We start from the raw sequence: 19958 nt of genomic DNA, 5'->3' as shown, positions 1-19958 counted from the left end.
CATCGCAGCGGATTATCCAGCCGCCCCCCCCCCCCCCACCCATACGCATCCCTTCCCCTCGCCCGTTTGCTGCGGGGTGCAGACCACACACACACACACACTGTAGTTCAAACAGAAAGGGGCTGGAAACAACATCACTTGCTCAAAAATTCCTTTGTGCTGAAGACCCAAAATGCAAAGGGATTTGCGGGGGGGGGAACACATTAGGCATCACCACCTGTGGATCCAGATGTTGAGGGTGCTGATAACGATGCAAGGGACAGAGCACAACAGAGGGAAATGCCGGAGCTCCACATCACCCCAAAAAACAAAGTGTTTTGTACAATTCACCCGTCCTTCCCGCCAAGAGTGATGCTCCTGCAGGTCGTCATCAAGGGAGGGAGAGAGACAGAATTTAACAACTTGACAGGGAAAAAATCACTCCAGACACTGGTTTGGTGAGAAAGATGACTGTATTTCTGCTCTTACTGTGGTGTCGCATACAAGTTATAGTGTGGTTTAGTACAAGGAGACACTGGGATACACACAAATGAACCCCACTGTGAATTACATCATCCCACCGCAGGACCAAATCTTACACCAAGCGTGCAAACGAAGCATAAACAATGTAAAAATATATTATATATTTACATACACAATCTTTTAAAAAGCCGAGATGCAAGTATAAATTCCAGAGCTAAAACATGTCAGGGAGAAAATGGGGGTTAGATTCAGTGAGCTGTTTGTAGGCAAATTTTACAGTCACAAAAATAAACTTTAAAAATCTCCGGGGTAAGCCGATAGGACCTGGGGACACGTGCCCAAGAAAGGAGCCCCTGATGTGCCGCTATGAGATGCCAGTGGCATGCAGGCAGGAGGGCTCTGTAATTTAGTGAGAGACAGGGACAATGTGTTGCTGTAAGGCAGCAGCAGAGCTCCATCGGTCTGACCGGTGTCGGGATTTCTGCGTCCCAAGCACGCCACAATCCGGTTATCAGAGCTGGGGCTTGCACCGGCACAGCAAACGCGTGGGCAGTGTTGTGTTGGGGAAACGTAAGGTGAGAGATGGCTTATTGAAACGACCGATGCTAAAACCACTTGCAAACTCCAACAGTGGGTGCCACGGCTTTGGGCAGAGAAGCGAGATGAGCTATTCCATCCCCTGCCAGGCATGCTGGCAGCCTGACGTCAGCAGTAAGGGAGATTTTAGTATTTAAAAGCCTGAGTATTAACCTCATAAGTAAGCGCATTTCATACTCGCAGCCTTTGTCTGGGTTTAGCAACTCCAGCAGGTCCCTGGGCAAAAGCTGGCTACAACCTCGGTTTACAAGCTGACCCAAAGATGTTCCTCAATCTAGTTAAGTCACCTGAGGATCTTCCTACCCACGAAACCGGGGAATGCACTTCCAAAATCCCCTCAACAGCTCAAATGAATTACCGTGTGCTTGAACCACTCATCTTCCGAAGCAAAACACAGACCAGCGAAGGTGTGGATGGAGCTTTCGAGTGTGGAGAGGGATTCAAACACAGCTAGGTCAGAGCACACCGCTAGGATAAGATAACAGAAAGGACAGTCCAAGATACTCCCCAGCAGACAGCTGCACAAAACCAGACTGGGGAGTTTTGTGTGGCATGAGAGAAAGCTGGGCTGACAACAGAGCACGTAGGACCTTCCACTCGCACCTCTCTTGGTCACAAACCCCTGAGCAGGTCCCGTCACCCACCCTCTGCCACAGATTGCCAAAAAGGCACTTCAGAGAAGGCTCCAGCAGCACCTAGAGAAGTGGCAGGACAACTGTGTCTGGGAGACTCCTCCAAACACCTGCCTTGCTCACCTTCCATCGGTCTGCAAGGGAAGGGGGCTTCTTCCTGCCTCTCTTCTCACCCACCTGTAGAATTATTCGTGGAAGTTGCCATTTCCAGTTTGTAGTAGCCAGCACCATCTGCCTGACATGGCAAAACACCGGCCTGGATTCTGCCAGAGCAGCAGCCCAAAACCTTTAGCTGGTCTGAAGTACCAGCACAGTTAATAAGGAAAGATGTGAACGCTTGAAGGTTTCAAGCTTCTCAGGGTAGCTGCTGACAGGGAGGAAAACACAGGGATTAAGGAGGTCACTAAGTCCACTCAGGTTTTAGGTTTGTCAGAGCAGCACCACGCACGGCTGATGTGCAGAGGGAAGGCTTCACTGCCATCAGGCGAAAGACGTGCCGGTCGAGCCCCGCTGTTTCCAGCACACCAGCCCAGGAGTATAGACCTGTCACCTCTTAACTCACTGCACGAGAGCCCAGCCATTTATCTATGGTTGCATCATGCCGGTGGCACGCGTTACAGAGGCTTGCTGGAAGCTGACTCTGGATACCTTTCTGATTTTTGAGTACCATGGCTCCTCCCGTCTCTCATCCTGCTGACTGTTACAGGGAAGCTGAGCAAAGAAAAGCTCACAGTACTGCCTACAAAAAGATGTCTGTTTTTTTTTTTTTAGAAGAATCATATTCACGTTTCTCCTGAGGTTTGGGTAGGTAAGCCTTTGCCCAGTACATCTTTCACCCAAACACCCAATTCTACATGCTACAAATTTAAGTGTTAAATACGGTATTAAGTTCCTTTTTAAAATGATGCTGGATAGCAGCCAGAATCAGCATTCTCCACCTCTGACAGAGCCTTGAGATGACTAGCGCTTCTCTGCTGATGGCCCGTCCCTTGGGGCTCATCCAGACCACAGGAGAGAGCTGACTTTGTGTACAACGTGTAAAAAGAAAACACTGGAAGATGCGGGGTACTGGCTGGAAGGTACATAGGGACTTCTGCCACAAAGAAAGGCTCATCTCTCCCTTTCTCTGAGGAGCAGAGCAGTGCAAAAGGAGCTGACTTTCACACAGCAGGGTTCTTCGCTACACACATCTGAGGCACCCACCTGAAGCAACCTGGTGATGCACTCACAAGGACAAGATGTCGGGGTGCTGCGTCCATGAGGTATGAACCTACAGCTCCTGGAGGGCCCAGGACTTCCTCCTCACTAGAAAGCTCCCCTGGACTTCGGGGCAACACAAAGAGTGGATCTAGGCCTGCTGTGTGTAAGCACACGGAGTCCTTCACCTCACTACCAGACACAGGGACTCCCAGGGAAGTTACAGAAAGACTAGATCGACATCATTAGCCAAACTTTAAATGGTTGAGTAAAAGCAATTAGGAAAAACCCCTACTGCAGACAGACAAACCAAGCAGCACTGGGTGGGTTCCTTCTCCGCCTCTTGTACATCTCTTGCACGTACCATGCCTTTGGGGGGCAATTCAAACATCCAGCACCTTCAGACAGGATTGAAGTCCAAGCGTTAGAAGTCACTGAGGATACTGATGTCTGCAAACTCATTCCTGTACCGGTAAGCGTACAAACTGAGGAGGAAGGCCCATTTCAAGGAGATGAAACTCCAGACGCACGACAGGTAGTAGCTTCTGGGATCAGTCAGGGCTAGGAGAGAAAAGGATACAGATACATTTAAAAATCCCATTTATCCCTCTTGCAGTCTGGCCAGGAAGAACCCAACTCAGCCCCCCAGTTCCTGGGAGCTTTTCAGCCTGTATCTAAAGAGCTCGTTCTGTGAGTAAGGCTTAATCAGTGCCTTATTCCCAGCCCTCTTGATTCAGATTGTAAAATTTCCTCATCTCTTGCCACAGGAGAGTATTCTGGTCACAGGCTGAAGAAGGTTGTTATCTCTTGAGAGGCAGATCCTAAGAGCTCCAAGGTCACCCACTCAACCACCCCAAACTCTCCTTGCTCAGGGCCCAACGGATGGAGTTTGTGTGAATTCCTGGATGGCAGAAACATGTGGCTCAAGAAAACCACCTCAACCTGCAGTTCTTAATTTCGCTCACCCTGGCTTACTACTACTCCCTTCTGCCCCACCGTGGCAGGGAGAGAGGAAATCTGCACATCTCGGGGGAAAACAGGAGATAAAATATATTCTCCTTCTAAAAATGCTTTTACCAACCATTGTGACCGACATTTAATATATAATACTGGTGCACTTCAACCTGTACTGCAGGTCTTCAATACAGTGCTGTGATAATCACACGTCAGTGAATGACATGAACAGCCTCTTTTTAGAGAATCTTTGCAAATGAACGCGTTTCTTCTTTATCTATTATAAAACTGCCTCTGCTTAGGGATTACTTTGAAGTCAAGTGGGTATGGTTCTGCTTTTTGAGTGCGCGTCAGCGGTCTTCATATTTATTTTCAGCGTTTCGGGTTTTTTTTTGTTCTAGAGATGTCAACAATTTTGAAATACACTTCATACATAACCTAATGCGTAAAACAATTCCACCTCTAAGTACAAGCTGCCTGGTCATTATTAAAAAATAAAGATCCCCACTCATTAAATGTACCGGTCCTAAACCTTCCATACATAAATAACCTATGCAGATGTTCTACTTTCCCCCCAAATTAGGGCTTTCCCTAAAATATCTCCATTTCCCTAAAAAACCCCAAATTTTCCCCAGAACAGTTTTTCCTCATGTCTCCAAGAAAGGAGGCGATGAAAAAATATTTGGTTTTCTTTTTACATTTGTATTTCTAACGACTGCCTACGAGTATTTTCATACCCTTCCACCAGGCTGAAGCACTCAAATCTCCACGGGGAGTGTATTTAGGCTAAACCAAGGGCTTTTGGTGGGTTATGACCCCGACACAGCTTGCCCACCACCATGAATACAATAACAACAGGACTCTTAGTGGCTATCTGCCCAAATGCAGCAAGCAACAAACACAGGCAACTTCTGAAAAAACAAAGCCCAAACTCTCTCTTTGGTCTATTGCCAAGCAAATACTGGGAGTAATTACGTGAACCCTCCTTAGACAATGTTAAATATTTTATAGCAACACAGCTTTATATGCTGACTAAGTGTAGAAGGCATTTTCACCCTGCTGACTCGCGTTGGGATTCCAATATCCTCACCCACCTGCTTTATGAGTGCTGAAGAGACGACGTTTAAGAGCACTCCCTTTATTTGTCATAGAAATAAGTAAATTCCAGTTCCTATAGGAAAAAATGTTGGAAAACGTGGACTGCCTACCAGCAGTCCTATAGACCAGGCGTATCAAGGCAGCTATCAAATATTAGAAGATGCCCTAAGGGAGCAGCACTCATCGGGCAGCAGAATTACTCTTGTGTCATCAAGATACCACAGCAGAAAAATGAAATGCAATGGCATTCTTGCAGCCCCTCCCTAAAAGCCTCTCAACACCTCTCAGAAGAGATGGCAGGAGCACCCCCAGATTCACACCCCAGCCCTGCTTTGCAGGCTCTTCTGTTCCCTCAAATCCAATCCCAGTAATCCCAGCATCGCTAGTCATTTCTCCCAGTCGCCTACTGCAACAAAGTACTTACACTGGTGCTTGGTGATGGCCAGAACGAGGAATGTGCAGAATCCCACCACTGAGAGAGCTGAGAAGAGGATCCCGATGAAGAGGAAGAACCTCAGCCCTTTTAACCAGGTCCTCCAGTAATCCTGCACATACATCACATGCGTGATTAGGGCCCAGAGCGCCAGAACACCTGCTCAATTAGACAGCAAGGGGAATCAGTACCATGCATCACACTGCAACACAGAAAGGCGTCTAATAAATATACATCTCAGCAAAAACCCCATACAGAACGCCAGGGAACACGAACGCTTCATGGCCACGTCCCCCGCAAAGAGAGAGGAAACACCAGAATAAACGGCTGCCCGTGCAAGCACCGCTCCCCACGACCACCCCCCACGACCACCCCAGACCCCCTGCTTTTGCACAGGCTTTGAGACACAGATCTTGATTACAGGCTGGCACAGAAAGGACTTCATTCGTCGAATGGGTTCCCCCGAACAACTTGTTTGGTTTCCTGTTTTGGATAGACCCATTTAATGCATACTCAGCGCAGTTTTATTTATTCTCCATACAGCTTTCAGGACATTACACATAGCAAGCCAAGCACTTGGCAAGAATTAATGCACCTTTTCACAGAGGCCAGGCAGCCCCTTTTACATATGGAGACAATGATGAAGAGCACCACTACGTAACCACTGATTTTAGACACCTAAATCAAGATACGCAGGACCTGTTCAGTACTCAGCGTTTCACATCGTGTCTTTTAGCTCCAACGCATCTCTAGTTAACTTCATAAAGAGCCCATTTATACAAATCCCCTCCAAACACTTCAAATGTTTCAAGTAAAGGGGTGTAGAAGTTCAGCTCCCAGATGATTCATACATACAATTCCCACTTATGGCAAAGCACGGTCGCTAAGTGTTTAAGGTTGCCTAAATCTAACTCTGTACTTTTGGGTCTGGCCCAAAACGTCTGGATTACACAACCAGACAAACATCTGAGCACGTACAGTTTTTATATATATATTTTTTTTTTAAGAACAGCCAAATTCACTATGGCTTTAATAGGAATGCAGAAGGCATTTCCCTAGGCTTAGGTGACTAGTCCATAACCAAGTTTCAACTCCTTTGTCAAAAGGGAGGAAACAGGAGGGGAAAAAAAAGGGATTAAAGCATCCAAATAACAGCTGTGAACAGTTTCTGATATAGGGAAAAACAATGCATCCTTCCCTAATCTTGTTCTAAAAACTGCTATCTTTTCACCACACTTCAGAAAAAAAATTACAAGAGACACTCAACAGAAGAACTGTCCGTTCACCTGCTTAAAGCCTGTCAAAGTTTTTACAGCCCGCCAGAACAAGGCTGCCTGTCATTCCCCATTATACAATCCCAACTACAAGCAACACCACCAGCTTCAATTACAGCAAGCTGTTCCTCTGTTTAAGTCGCAGCGCTGAAGAGTATGACTAAATCTCCTTAAGCCGCTAACTCAACCTATAGTTAGCGCCACTTTACAGACTTAAAACATTTGACTCATTTTGGCAAAGACCTCTGCGGCACTTCTGAAATTTGAACCTCCAGTGGTGCAACTAACCGGCTTGTATTTCTTCTTCACTGCCACCTCCTTTCCAGATTTTATTTTAAGGGCAGCAGGGGAAAAAAAAAAAATAATTAAAAAAAAAAAATTACACCACTGATAAAATACCAGGCTGCTTTATATGATATCCTGCAATAACACAGACCTCCCTCTGCAGCTACTTCTCAACATCAAAGGAAGCAAAACCCAGCCTTGCCCGCTACAAGATAAACATTTTAATACTAAGGACAGCCACAAGTCTTGCCAGAGCTCATTTGTTACTGGATACGGTGATTAAACACGAAGCTTCCCAAGGCTTAAAAGAAGGTATTATAGCACAGAGGAAAACAACTGCGTCAAAACCGATAGATGAGCACAGCCGAGAGTCGCCCTACAAACCCGCTGGACTTGCTTTTCAGCTCCCAAGCAGCTCTCAGCTCGTTTCTAGCAGGTTTTCTGACCTCGCTGGCAACACGGACAACGGATGCACTGCAGGTGCACGTCAAACGAAGCTGAATGCACACAAAGTCACTTCCAGGCTAGACAGGAGAACCCTGGCAATGCTTTTTGCCTCTTCGATGTCTTGGGATGAGGCAAAGCAAGTTAAAATACCCTCAACGGTGGCCCACAAAAGAGGTGGGTGGAAAAAGGACAACCTTCAAAAAAAACCCCACCAAAACATAAAAGTGAAAGCAAAAGCACTCAGGGTGAACTAAAAACCCACGGGTAAAGTGCTGATATCCAGGACAGTTGGAGCTCACAGACTTTTTATCACCGCGAACAGGAAAGGTGGAATCAGTCCATTACTTCCTCTGGTCCGACCCGCTGTATCTAAGCATGTTTTCTGGCTCCAGGCAGTCAGGATTTTAATTCTGAGACTCTCGTCAAGTCAGCTACAGATACTGCTTTTCCATGACTGATTCCACACGGGCTACCACTACGCACGCGTGCTAGAGATCACAAAGCTGGCGGAAGATATTTCAGAGCTCTGCAGATGCAGAAGGCCGTAACTGCGTTGGCAATGCTATTCGAAAAGCCTGCCATGGGATTTGGTGGAAAAGCCTATCACTCAGCTTGCTACATCACCGCTTCCTTGACTTCATATTACCTTTAAGCTTGTGCTCTAGCTAGTTCAACCCACATTATTTTTTTTTTTTAAAAATGGGGAACTCGGGTTTTTCAGTCAGCAAAACAAGCTGCTTCCCCCCAGGCGCTTTCAGATGACCTGGCACAATTTATCTGAACTGCTGAGTCAAGTTGCTGGTGTTTCCACGCCAAAACTGCTGCCGATGCTCTGAAAGGTCTCTACGGAGAAAGCAGAGGCAGCACGTGAGCCGTCACTTGATCTTCCCCCCACCACCGGGCCTGCCCCTGCACCTTCCCCTGACCCTTCACTTGAAAGGAAGCTATTTGGCAAACGGTTGTGTTCGGTTAATTTTTAACATCTAGAGTGACTGCCTCATACATGACTAAGCAAAAAAAAGCCTCATGACAACTTCACCACGTGCTGAAGGACCGAGTCTGGTCACACGGTCATTAAACAGAGGGTATCCTTTTACAGGCAGCTCAGCCAACATCATGCTCGTTACCACGCGAAATAGAGGGGAAAGGAGTCTCCTCCAGCTCCAGCCGTATGTTTCCCTCCTTTCCTTTACACCCCGACAGCACTCAGATCCTTTGGTGAGGCTATCCAGCTTGCAGAGCAGTTGAGTTTTCTTCTTCCTTTTTTTTTCCCCCCTAAAATAGCAGAAAAGCATTCCAACAAGTGAAATCAGCTCACAACACTGCCTGAAAAACATCAACGCTGGCATTAAAAACATTGGCAGTACGCATTCAGGGACAGGTAAGAGAAATGGGAACAGGACTTGCTTTTTCAATTGCTTAATTTGCTCACCCTGAGCTTGTGAGATCACTCGGACGGGCACCCGAACCCCACCAGCGCTGCTCAAAACTAGGGAACAGCCACAAAAGCAAGCAAACCCCCCATCTAGATGTTGACAAACGCACGTGAATAGAAGGGGCATCCCAAGCGGGGCGATGCTACGTAACAGTAGGGCATGGCAAACCAAACTCGGAGTGAATACACGAGGAAAACAAACAATTACTGCAGGGAATCTCATTTAAGCAGAATATATTACTAAATATGGTTATCACTAACCAAACGTTTAAATACATGAAAACAAGTACCTTTGCTAAAAAGCCTTCTTTAAGCTAACTGCCTATCTACGTACGGCATTCAGCAGGAAAAAAACCCACACTGTTTCTAACTAACTCCAGAGGAAAAGTGTCCATGAATGCTGGAATGGATTCATGTGCAATTCAACTGAAATTGGGTTCAGGAAAAGAAAAAACACCTCCTATTCACCAATATACATAAGCTAAGTGGTGGGAAGAACAAATTAGTGGTACTGATTTACAGAAAAGACTTTCATTATCAGACAGAGAAACTACAACCATACTAGTATTTTTAATTAACGTGAAATCTCTCACTCTGTAGACCTTGAGAGCAAAAGGTTTGCAGGTTTAACACAAACGCGTTAGCTATATGTAGGCGACAGAAGAACAGCTAGCTCAGTCAGCTGTACAACTGAAACAGGTTTTACTGGAACAGGAAATAAAAGTTATGTCTCATTTGAAGTCTGGAATGATTAACTGCAGGACCTCCAGTTTTTCTTTTTCACCTCAAGCGATTCCCCCAAGTCCCTCCCTTCTCCACAGCCGCAGCCGTACTCGCCAGCGGAATCGCACTTTGCACAGAAGCAAAACCTGAACCTGCCCTTGGAGTGGCAATGGTGGTTGTCAGCTCCAGTTACATCGCCCGCTTAAAATAACATCAAAAAATCTTGCACCCGTCCCAGAGAAACATTTGTCTCGGTGGATTTACCCCACACATCATGGTTGGAATGACCCTAAGATAAGAGCCGCTCAGTAAGACACAATCAAGGGATTTCCGACACAGAGCAATGGGAAAGTTACCTCGAAATCAAAAACTAATTATCCCAAGCACACAAAGCTCCAGGAGAAGGAAACTGGCCGATCAACCAACCATGAGTGCATCTGAAACAACAGTGAGAAGGGCAGGTTTTTTAAACAGAAGTCAACAGGTATTTTGACAAGACAAATTCGTATTTAAAATACAAAAACTTGCAGCATACTTGGAACAAGTTTAAATAAATTCTAAAAGGCAAGTTCAAAAGCAGGCTCGCCCTCAGACTGTAACCTGGTACAGAAAAACACTAATATCTAAATATTTTGATAAGCCCTTTCGAAAGTTTGGCATGCTTTAGCTGAAGTGAAACAAAACTTTCCCTCTCTCCAAACATAAAAACAAAAACTGTGACAAACAAAAGGTTTTCTCAGACCCCTGCTCATCACTGACCGATTCTTCGGTCCCAGCAAAACAAGCTGCATTGTTGACGGGGAATAACAGCACAGCTGCCTTCCCTGAGGTCAGAGCAGCCAGAGGCCAAACGTGTCAGGCCACGTTTGCGCGCCGCGGTAGGACACTGTGTACAACCCTCACGGGCGTTACAGATTCTAGGAAAAAACAACAAACGTGCAACGGAGGCCAAAACACCAAGCAAACACACACACACAGAAGCTGTTCTGCCATGAGCATTCTTATTCCAGCCTTCTGAAGCTCAAAATGCACGATGATGATGGCAGACAAAGATGATGGCAAACAAAATGACAATAAAAATGAAAAACAGTATTAAAAACTACTTGCATAGTCCTGGAAAATATGAAGTCTATGGTGACCAATTAGAAGACTTTTTTCAGAGTGCTTACAAAGCCTTCAGACATTTTCCATCTAAACAATCTTCTTTTACGCGCTCTATTACTCTAGCTGGAGCATTAGAAATACCTGCTCTAAAAGGAGCCTGAGCTTTGCCAACCTAAGTTTGTTTTGCCATTTCTAAGTTTTGAAAACTTTGCCTCGTCTGGATGATCCCCTGAAAGGGTAAAATGTTTTCTTCCGGGAGCTAAAGCCAAGCTAGCTCAGCCTCAGCTGGTTTTGGAAGAGGTTAAAAACGGGTTTTCTTGAACAGCTCTTCTGCCAAAATAGCTGGGGATGAACACTGACATATTTTAGGAAAACAGCTCTCGAAGGAGAGGAGTCTGTGGAGTATTCTAGTGAAAACTGGTTTTCACTTGGCAAAATTTCCCTCTGGACACGTGCAATCGAGTGCTTTACTATTCCAGGGCATTTCGGTTCGGAGGAAAAGCAGATCGGGCCGCACACGTGCGAGAAAGAAAACCTGGCGTTTCAGCTTGCTGTTCAGCACCGAGTCGGTCTGCTCAGCCATTTTCAGAAGCAGGAAACAAGATTTACAGATTTCAGGTGCTCTGTGCCTCTACCATTCACACTGAAGAGGAAACCAACACCCCATTTTCCAGCACATCAGCAGCACTTACAAGAGACTCATTCTCCCCTCGCAACTTAATTAAATTATGATTAAGCAGAAGCCACATGCAGGCTTTTCTGCGTTTTCTTTTAGTGTGCTTTCCCTCCCTTTTCTCCATCCCTTAAGAGGATGGACTAAAACAGTCACGAGCCAAACCTCAATCGAACAATATGGAGTATTTTATATGCAAATCCAAACATTTAAGAATGCTTTACTCCATAACTGCAACACTTTTTGGCTATGCTATTCCAGCCTTGGACCGGGAACAAGCCAATTTGCATAAATTTATCTAGTATATGCACGTTAGATTAGTTATCAGAGTCTTCAGAGAATCACTGCTTTCGTATGCAACAGATACTGTGTTGAGCATAAACCAGCTTCTACTACTTTCACTTATCAGATATTTTTAAAGTGTCAGGAAAGTACATTTTGTGTTTCATCTTCTTTGCAGCTGCTTTAATATCTGGTCCACATTATATTCGCAAAGCACAAGCTTTATATTTTGCCAGAAATATCTGAGCAGCTTGGAAACAGCCAATAAAGTCTCTTTGGAGCAGAAAAAAAAAAAGAGAAGATGCATACACAAGAACATTAAAAGCCACTCAGGAAAGGGCTGGATACATCCTGAAAACATTTAATTGCTTTCTTCTCTTTTAAACTGCCTCTGGCAGAATGAAAACATCAGAGTTGCTTAGAGATTCATGGCCTACTTAAAAAGAAAAAAAAAAAAAAATATTAATTTAAGGCAGTGAGGGGAGAAGGTCAAACATACAAACAAGCAGTAAATTATAAAAGCCACTGTGACTAGCTCAAAATTAAATGGCAAACCACCGAGACAGCCAGTATTAACTCAGGAATGACTTTCTGGGTCCTGTGATTAGTCGATTAAGTTGCTGTCCTTCAGGTCACCAGAAGCACCTGATGGGGTGTTTCTGCTTAAAACAAGAGTATGATACACAAGGTCTGTATCTGATTTAAGATGATCCCCAAATTCCCAAGTATGCATGCCCAGAGGCATATTTAAGATTTGGAGGATTAGGGAGTTGATTTTACTAGGCATTGGGGGGGGCGGGGGGGTATTATTATGAAAGCCAACCGGAAAGACTGGAAAGCTAGTTTGCTCAGCACCTTAAATTACACGCTTCTGGTTTCATAACTAGAGGTAACTGAAGGCTCTAGTTACAGACTCATCAGTATGTGGCAATTTTCCCTCCAACAGAACTTCAATGCTAGAACTTGGAGTAAATAAATATCTAAGTCTTTAAATTCTAGGCAATGTATCAGAGCAAGTGAAAGTTAGTACAAGCAGCAGTGGAGGGCAGATTTCAATGCAAAATGTAGCAGGAAAGGTTCTCTAGAAGATAAGCAAAAGATAAATAAACTGATTACAAAGAGAAAGACAGATTCCTAATGAGACAGGAATCAGTAGGACTTCTTACAGAGAGGAAGGACATGGATACACATCCTAAAACACGCGTCCCTGACAAACCAAAGGCACATCAACAAGAGCTGCAGCAGGCTGGAACCCACCTCACCAACACAGGCAAGAGAAAAGCAACGACAAACACAGGAGGTGATGGGAAAACCAGAAAGATAGTTAAAACTAGATAAACATGTACAGACACACACTCGCAGAGAAGGCTGGCAGGCAAAGCCTCGGCTTTATCAGAGGCTTATTAACGAGGAACTGCTGCAAAGCTGCCAAATACACCAGCCTAAACACTTTTCTGCCCCCCACCCACGGTGTCAGAGCTCCCAGCCACAACAGCCTCGACCTGCAACTCGCTCTCAGGTACTCAGATCGCTTTTTGAAGCTTCGGAATGAATAAGGCACATACGGGCCAAAAAAAAAAAAGAAAACCCCATTTGTGCTAAAGACAGCGAACCCACACAGCAGAGCAAGCACACCTCCAGCACAGGGCTTTGATTTCACAACAACACCAGCTGCAGCAGCAACACGCGCTGCGCCCCAGCGTTCGAGCCGTGTCACACGTTTTGGGGGAGAAGCCGCCTTTCTGCGTTATGTCATCCTGTACAACACGCAGAAAGTTGCAACAGGTTTCTTAGCAGACTAAAGGGCACAAAACAATGCCTGACAATTAACTTTGCAATGTCTACATGGCGGAAAATTTCAGAAGCTCGCCCACTTCCTTTCCTGCCATTCTCTGCCACTAGAAGTAAGTACTAGTTAGCACGTTACGGTAAAAAAAGGGATGATTTAATGAAGTATGCCAGAAACAAACCAAGTGAATGCCCTGCTTACCTGAAACTGAAGTATCCACAGTGCCTAAGCATAATGCAAACCTCCTACACACCACGATTTTTTTTCTTAGAACAGTCTTACCTCAGCAAGTAGCCTTAGCTTCAATGCATGGAAAAAAAACACAGCTTTTTTTTTTTTTGGCTACTCCTCCGCAACTAAATAAGCAACCACTTAGCTCTCTACCCATGCAGGCTCCAACGTGAAATGTCCATTTGTAAAGGCTAGCAATGAACTGAGGGCACAACTTGACTTCAACATCTGTCTGGCAGCAGAACGAATTTACAAGGTCCTCCCCATACACGAGTGGTTTTATTCCCACTCCTTCCTGGCCCCTCCGTCGTGGGGATAACAATGTTTGTGAGACAGCACAGTACATATCCTCAGTTCAGGGGTGGGAGCCTAAAAGAAAAGTCTCATCTCAAATGTCTGGAGCATATTTCACCTATTGAGACCCTGAGGCGGTAGAAAAGTGAAGCAGAAGGGCAGGAAAAAGCAGCCATGAATTTAAGATGACAGGAACCCCTTAAATCAACTTTGTCTAACACCAAAACATATATTTCAACCTGTTTCTCAGGCTTTTTGATCCTGCTGCGACTCTACCCATGGGCATTTCACAGATGTTTGAGAGCAAATTCACACAAATTCATAGAGTCCAACCTAACAAATGACCGGTTTTTTTTTATTTTGTTTCTTGCTTACCTTGCTCCTTGTTATCTTAACTAGCTTGAATTACCTGGTAATTAACCAGTACGCAAAGCTCCTTCTCCCAGCAGACAATATCTACATAACTTCAGCACAGAAAGTACAGGATGGTTCCCCTCTCTGCTTTCTCATCAGACTCCTCTTAGAATGTGGACTTCTGAAGTTCCTCTCTGAACACAAAGACAGCACATGCATGCAGCATAAAATATTACTTGTTATTTTCTTCTGCATTTCTGGGGTACAACACTCCAACTTTCCTTGTGCCACCTAGTAAAGCAAGGTGTTGGAAGTGCTCTGCTTAATTCCCATTCCAGCTGGAATTAAAACTTTTTGGAGGGAGAGGAAGCAGAGAGACAACCACAACCCCGCACCTCGCAGCTGCTCTGCCAGCACAGCAAATACTGAGAGGTCCACGGGAGCGCTGGCGTCGCTCACACACCAGAAGCAAGCCAGATTCTTCACAAAGTTTAACTTCACTTTCTACTCTTCCTCCGGGCGATTACTCTTATTCATGAGCTGCTGAGCTGACAAACCAAGAGAGGACTACGTTCTGCTCCAACCCAATCATTAACTACGATCCATAACTGACGTAGGCACCTGAATCTCACTGATTTCAGTGGACGTTAAGATGCATTTTACAGCTTCTGGCCTCTACGACAAGTAGCCCAAACGCCTATTTCGGAGCGTCTGGCACAGGTGCTTTCAGCAGGTATAAACATCAGGAGGCTGGCGCTTTTCTTTTCTTTCCTGAAAACACAGAGCACATGTAAGTATAGGTTGCCAGACCAAAAATTTACTAGGGAAGTCAGCAAAGCTTTCAACTGTAACCTGGAAATAAAATCCCCTCTTCAGTAACAACGCTGGCTAGCGTATGGGGCTTGCTCTGACGGCCACATGCAATTTAAGCCTCAGACTTTTACAAGTTTTCGCTCCGTAGCATTGCGAGTTATACAACATCATTATCTAAAGCTATTCCACCACAAACAGCAAGTTTGCTAGATGTCGTTGCAAAAACCTTCTTGGGACCAAGGTGAAGACTAGAACAATTCCGTCTTCACTAGCGAGGTTATAAAATACACAGATTAATTTCCTTTTTCCTAAGGGATGAGCATCAAGAGATGCAGTTAATGTGTCCCACAAGCCGCGGTTTTGCATTTCAAGTTGCAAGTACAGCCAGACACTGTGAGCTAAAGTCTCCCAAACAGTTTTTATTAAAAGTCACTCTCTGAAGAGCACAACAAGTCCTTCCAGGAGGTCAGGAGTTCCTGGGCAGATCACAAAAGCATCACGTGGAGACTTCCCAAAACGGACCGCAGCCAGCCCAAGTCCCACAATCATACACCGTTCTCACCTACGCTAGCCGCCGCACAGAGCTCTTCTCCCCCCGCGTCACAAGCCCAGTTTTGCCAGCTTCGCCACCGAGATTCAAAGAAAACCAACGCGCGAAGCGTGGAGGGAAGGGAACCGCCAGGCGCCGTCGGCCTGGCGTCGACGCCATCCCCGCGCACTCACCGCCCAGGCACAAACTGTTGCTTCCCTCCATTTTCAGGCCGCTTGGCGATTTTTGGCGAGGTGAGAGCACGCACCCGGGCAGGGACCCAGGGTGGGCTCTGGGCTCACCCACCCTCCCGGGTGCTTACTGAGGGGTCTGCGCTCCCGGGGCAGTCCTGCTCGCCCCCCGCCCTATTCCCCCCCACACACACCCACACCCCTGGGACCACCCGCAGCAGCGCTGAGGCGAAGCCGCCCGCTCCCGCAGCCCGCCACCCCCAAGGGAAGGCGCTCCTCGCCCTCGCCCCGCCACCACCCTCACGCCCTCCCTCAGCACCCACCGGTGGGCCCCGCTGCGGGAGTTACCTCAGGCGGCGGCGGCGCCCCGGCCTCCCCCCCCCCGCCCGCAGCCCTCCCCCCCGCCACCTCGTACCCGAGAGCCCCCCCGCCGCCGCCGTGGCGGGCTGCCGGAAGGCCGGCGCCAGGCTCCAGGTGAAGAAGGCCGAGAAGCCCATGAGGGCGCCGGCCGCCGCGTAGGCCAGGCGGAGGGCGAGCGCCCGGCTCACCGCCATCGGAGCGCTGCTGCGCCGCCGCACGGCCCCGCCCGCCGACACCCGGCCCCGCCCCGCCCCGCCCCGCCCCGCGCCAGCGCACCCCCTGGCGGCCGGGGGGACCGGGGGGAGGCCCGGGGCGGGGAGGCGGGAGGGAGCGTGGGGATACAGGGGTGGGGACACGAGGGGACGTGAGGGACACGGGGGGGGGGGGGCATGGGGACACGGGGGGCGTGGGGGACACAGGTGGACAGGAGGGAGTGGGGACACGAGGGGGCGTGGGGACACGGGGGGGGGACATGGGGGACACGGGGGGGGACATGGGGGACACAGGGGACATGGAGGCATGGGGTGTGGGGAACGCGAGGGGTCATGGGGGACACAGGGGACATGGAGGCATGGGGGAGTGGGGACACGGGGGTGGGGACACGGGGGGACATGGGGAATACAGGGGGACGCAGGGGACATGGAGGCATGGGGGGGTGGGGACACAGGGGGACACGGGGGACACAGGGGGGACATGGAGGGGTGTGGAGACATGGGGTAGTGTGGGGAACACAAGGGGGCATGGGGGTGTGGGGACATGGGGGGCCGTGGGGACACGGGGGGTGTGGGGACACGAGGGTGGGGAGACATGGGGGGCATGAGGGACACAGGGGGACATGGAGGCTTGGGGGGTTGTGGAGGCACAGGGGGGCATGGGGGGACACAGGAGGCATGAGGACACGGGGACACTGGGAGATGGGGGAGCGCGTGGGGTTGGGGACGTTCTCTGCGCAGCTTTCGCTTCTTCTCCCGGGGATTTTTCCTTCTTCAACCAGCACCATCCTGCTCGGTTGCGGGATTGCGGTTTGGGGACACCTAATAAAAGTTCTTAAATAGTTTTGGGGCTTTTCCGTTCTCTTTTTCTTTTTTTCCTTTTTTTTTTTTTAATCTTTTTTTTTTTTTTCCATGTCCTGAGCTGCCGGCTGGGTTTGGCTGCGCTTAAACCCAGGGGGCAGAAACTTGCAATGGTGATGGAGACGAGAATGGGCTTTTTCCACCTATTTCGAATGAATTATTAATTGCACTTATGTAAGCGGCACATCGTCTGCCGCTCAAGGACGGCAGGGACAGATGCTCTGCCCAGAGCCTGGGAATCCATTACTTGCTCTATTCCAGCTCGTAATGTTTTTTCCTTGATTTTCCGGGTTTAGTCTCTACCAAGATGATCTTTCCAGGCCTGGGAAAGTGCAGTTTGGCTGCCGTGTCCGCACGCAGATGAGTCCCTGCTCTAGATGGCAGCAGCCTCCTTCCCTTTCAGCCTGAGACATCGCTGAAACAACATCTCCCTTTCCCTCCCTCCCTCTTTATCCAACGAGGTCTTGAAAACCACCAAGGATGGAGTTTCTCCATATATCCCATGTGAACCTCTCTGATTTCAGCCTCCTGCCATGAGCCACCATGGAGAACCTGGCTCCATCTTCTCAATAACCTCCTTGTGGGTGCTCAAGGCTGCTGTTCTGTGTCCCCAAAACTTTTCTTTGGGTTGAACAAGCCCCATTCCCTCATGGAGAAGCCCCAGCTTCCAAGCGGGCTTCAGCCTCCAACCGTCTTGGTGGCCCTCCGTTGAATTCACTCCAGTTCATTGGTGTCTATAGCATATTGGTGGCCCCAGACTGGACACAGCATCCAGATGCGGTGCAACGAGCGCTGAGTGGAGGGGAACAAGTGACAAACCATCGGAGAACGCGGGGAGGATGTGGAGGGTCTTCCTTTTTTGGAGGATGCGATGATGAGGACGGTCACTGCATGTCTGTAAAGGTTGGCATTCACTGGGGCTGAGAGATGTGGCTGAGGATTCAGCTCCACCAGTTCAAGAGCAGGTCATGGGATCCGAGAGCGGAGAAAATGTTTATGCAGTGTGACCGACCCGTGAAGCCTTATCACATTCTTGGCTGAAGAATCGGAAAATTCACGGGGGAGCTCACCGCAGGGCTTGGAGGAGAGACGGCATTTCTCAGACCGCGCCGTGGGACATTATTCCGCACACACCTCACGCCTGAGATGCTGAACGTGCATCGGTCACGGTCACTGGTGAAAACCCGGATAATCTTGCAGCTCGTTTGGGTTCAGCAACGCCACGTCTCGGCCTGATGCATCCTGGGGCTGAGCACAGTCCTCAAAGACTCGGTGACATTAATAAAATGCCAGGTGCCCTTGGGATGGATGGCTGCTTGTCCTGGGTGCCTTTGGCTGGGGGAGGGACATGTTGTCAGTGGTTTTTTTAGCGTAAAAGCCCTGAGACCTGCAAAAAAAACCCTCTTTCCTGACACCTCCTACAGCCATCGCAGGAATTCAGATGCTGCGTGCGCATACCTGAAAGCGCGATAAGCAGCGTCAGCAAATGCCAGTCAGCTATTCTGTGTCAAAACAGGTAAAATCAGCTCCATCTCGGTCCGCTCTGCCCAGACTCTTCTCACACCTACTTTCCACCAATTACCCAGCAGAAATTTGGAGACGACTTCTGTAGTGTCATCCCAACTCTGCTGAGCCTGCCCGAAGGGCTGGTGCCAAAGACAAAAAGAGTTTGTGGAATAATTTTTTACAGGTAGAAAACCTCTCCAAGGTGAGAAACAAGAAAGTCTGGTTTTTATAGATGATCAAGGTTCAAACAGATCATTTAGGGAAGATCAGGCCACAGCAGAAAGTCATCCAGAAGGATTTTGGGAGATATAATAAGGGGAGCAGGTTTTGGGGAGCAGGTCTATCACTTAGACCAATCTGAGAGATGGTCAATGTGTCTTTTAAAAGGCTGCAGGGGGGATCTGGAGATCACAAGTGGGTAGATCTGTCTCCAGGCTGGGAGATGGGTTCAGGAAACCTCGAGCTGTTTCCACAGAAAACAACAGGACATGGACGCAGGTAAATACCGGGAAAGAGTAAATGGTGCTTTGGAAAGTGGAATAAAGTGGCCTCATGGACGTAATGTACATTGATTTCTAAAGAAATCCGTTTTGCTGTGCTCCTTCACCTTCACTGACAAGAAGGAAACAACTCTCCTGCGTTAATAACCATCCACCAGACGAGACTCGAGAGCCGGTGGGAGATGGGCCGCCGGGTGCCCCCAGGCACCCAAGCCCGTGTCGGTGCGTCCCAGCTCTGCGCCGGGCACAGGCAGGCGTGAGGAGATCACGGAGAGCTGCTGAGATACGGGGCAGGTTTGGAGGATGGGTCTGTCGAGGAGCTCGGCTCAAGGGTGCAGGTACCAGCTCGGATGCGTGATAGGACACAGGAGCAGAATCAACATGTAGAAATAAGCTGGGCTGCAGCTGACACCAACCAAAAACCGAGGAAGAAGAGAGCAGCGTGTGCGTCCCTTCGTCAGAAACAGGATGAGAGCGGCGATGCTGGTTGCGATAGGCACCCAGGAGGCGTTGACATCACCCTCGGTAGGCTGCTGCCGTGCAGACGTGCGTGTCTGGGCCAGCCGGCGGTGAGAGAAACGGGCACTTCGGGGCATGAGTCACCTCGTCCCGAGGTAAAGAACTCAGCCAGCTCAGGAGATTCGCACCCAAGAAAGCGATTGCACCTTAAATCCCTGCCAGTACCGTGAAGGCAGGTCTGGCAGCCGGCATGAGCAGGCACC

At 48.3% G+C, this 19958-nt stretch overlaps 1 protein-coding gene across 1 annotated transcript; it reads right to left on the bottom strand.

The window, feature by feature from the left end:
* Positions 1-433: 433 nt before the first annotated feature.
* On the bottom strand, positions 434-16351 carry SLC48A1 (solute carrier family 48 member 1). The gene is made up of 3 exons (XM_076360400.1): positions 16213-16351; positions 5365-5532; positions 434-3449 (listed from the first exon to the last, which is right to left on the bottom strand). Exons 1-3 carry the CDS (start codon positions 16349-16351, stop codon positions 3313-3315), a joined length of 444 nt encoding a protein of 147 aa, XP_076216515.1. The 3' UTR covers positions 434-3312.
* Positions 16352-19958: the final 3607 nt, after the last annotated feature.

Source organism: Aptenodytes patagonicus, chromosome 27 (assembly GCF_965638725.1).
Source record: "Aptenodytes patagonicus chromosome 27, bAptPat1.pri.cur, whole genome shotgun sequence".
NCBI lineage: Eukaryota > Metazoa > Chordata > Aves > Sphenisciformes > Spheniscidae > Aptenodytes > Aptenodytes patagonicus.
Note: the sequence above shows the minus strand (reverse complement) of the source record. Positions and strands in the feature narration are given on the sequence as shown.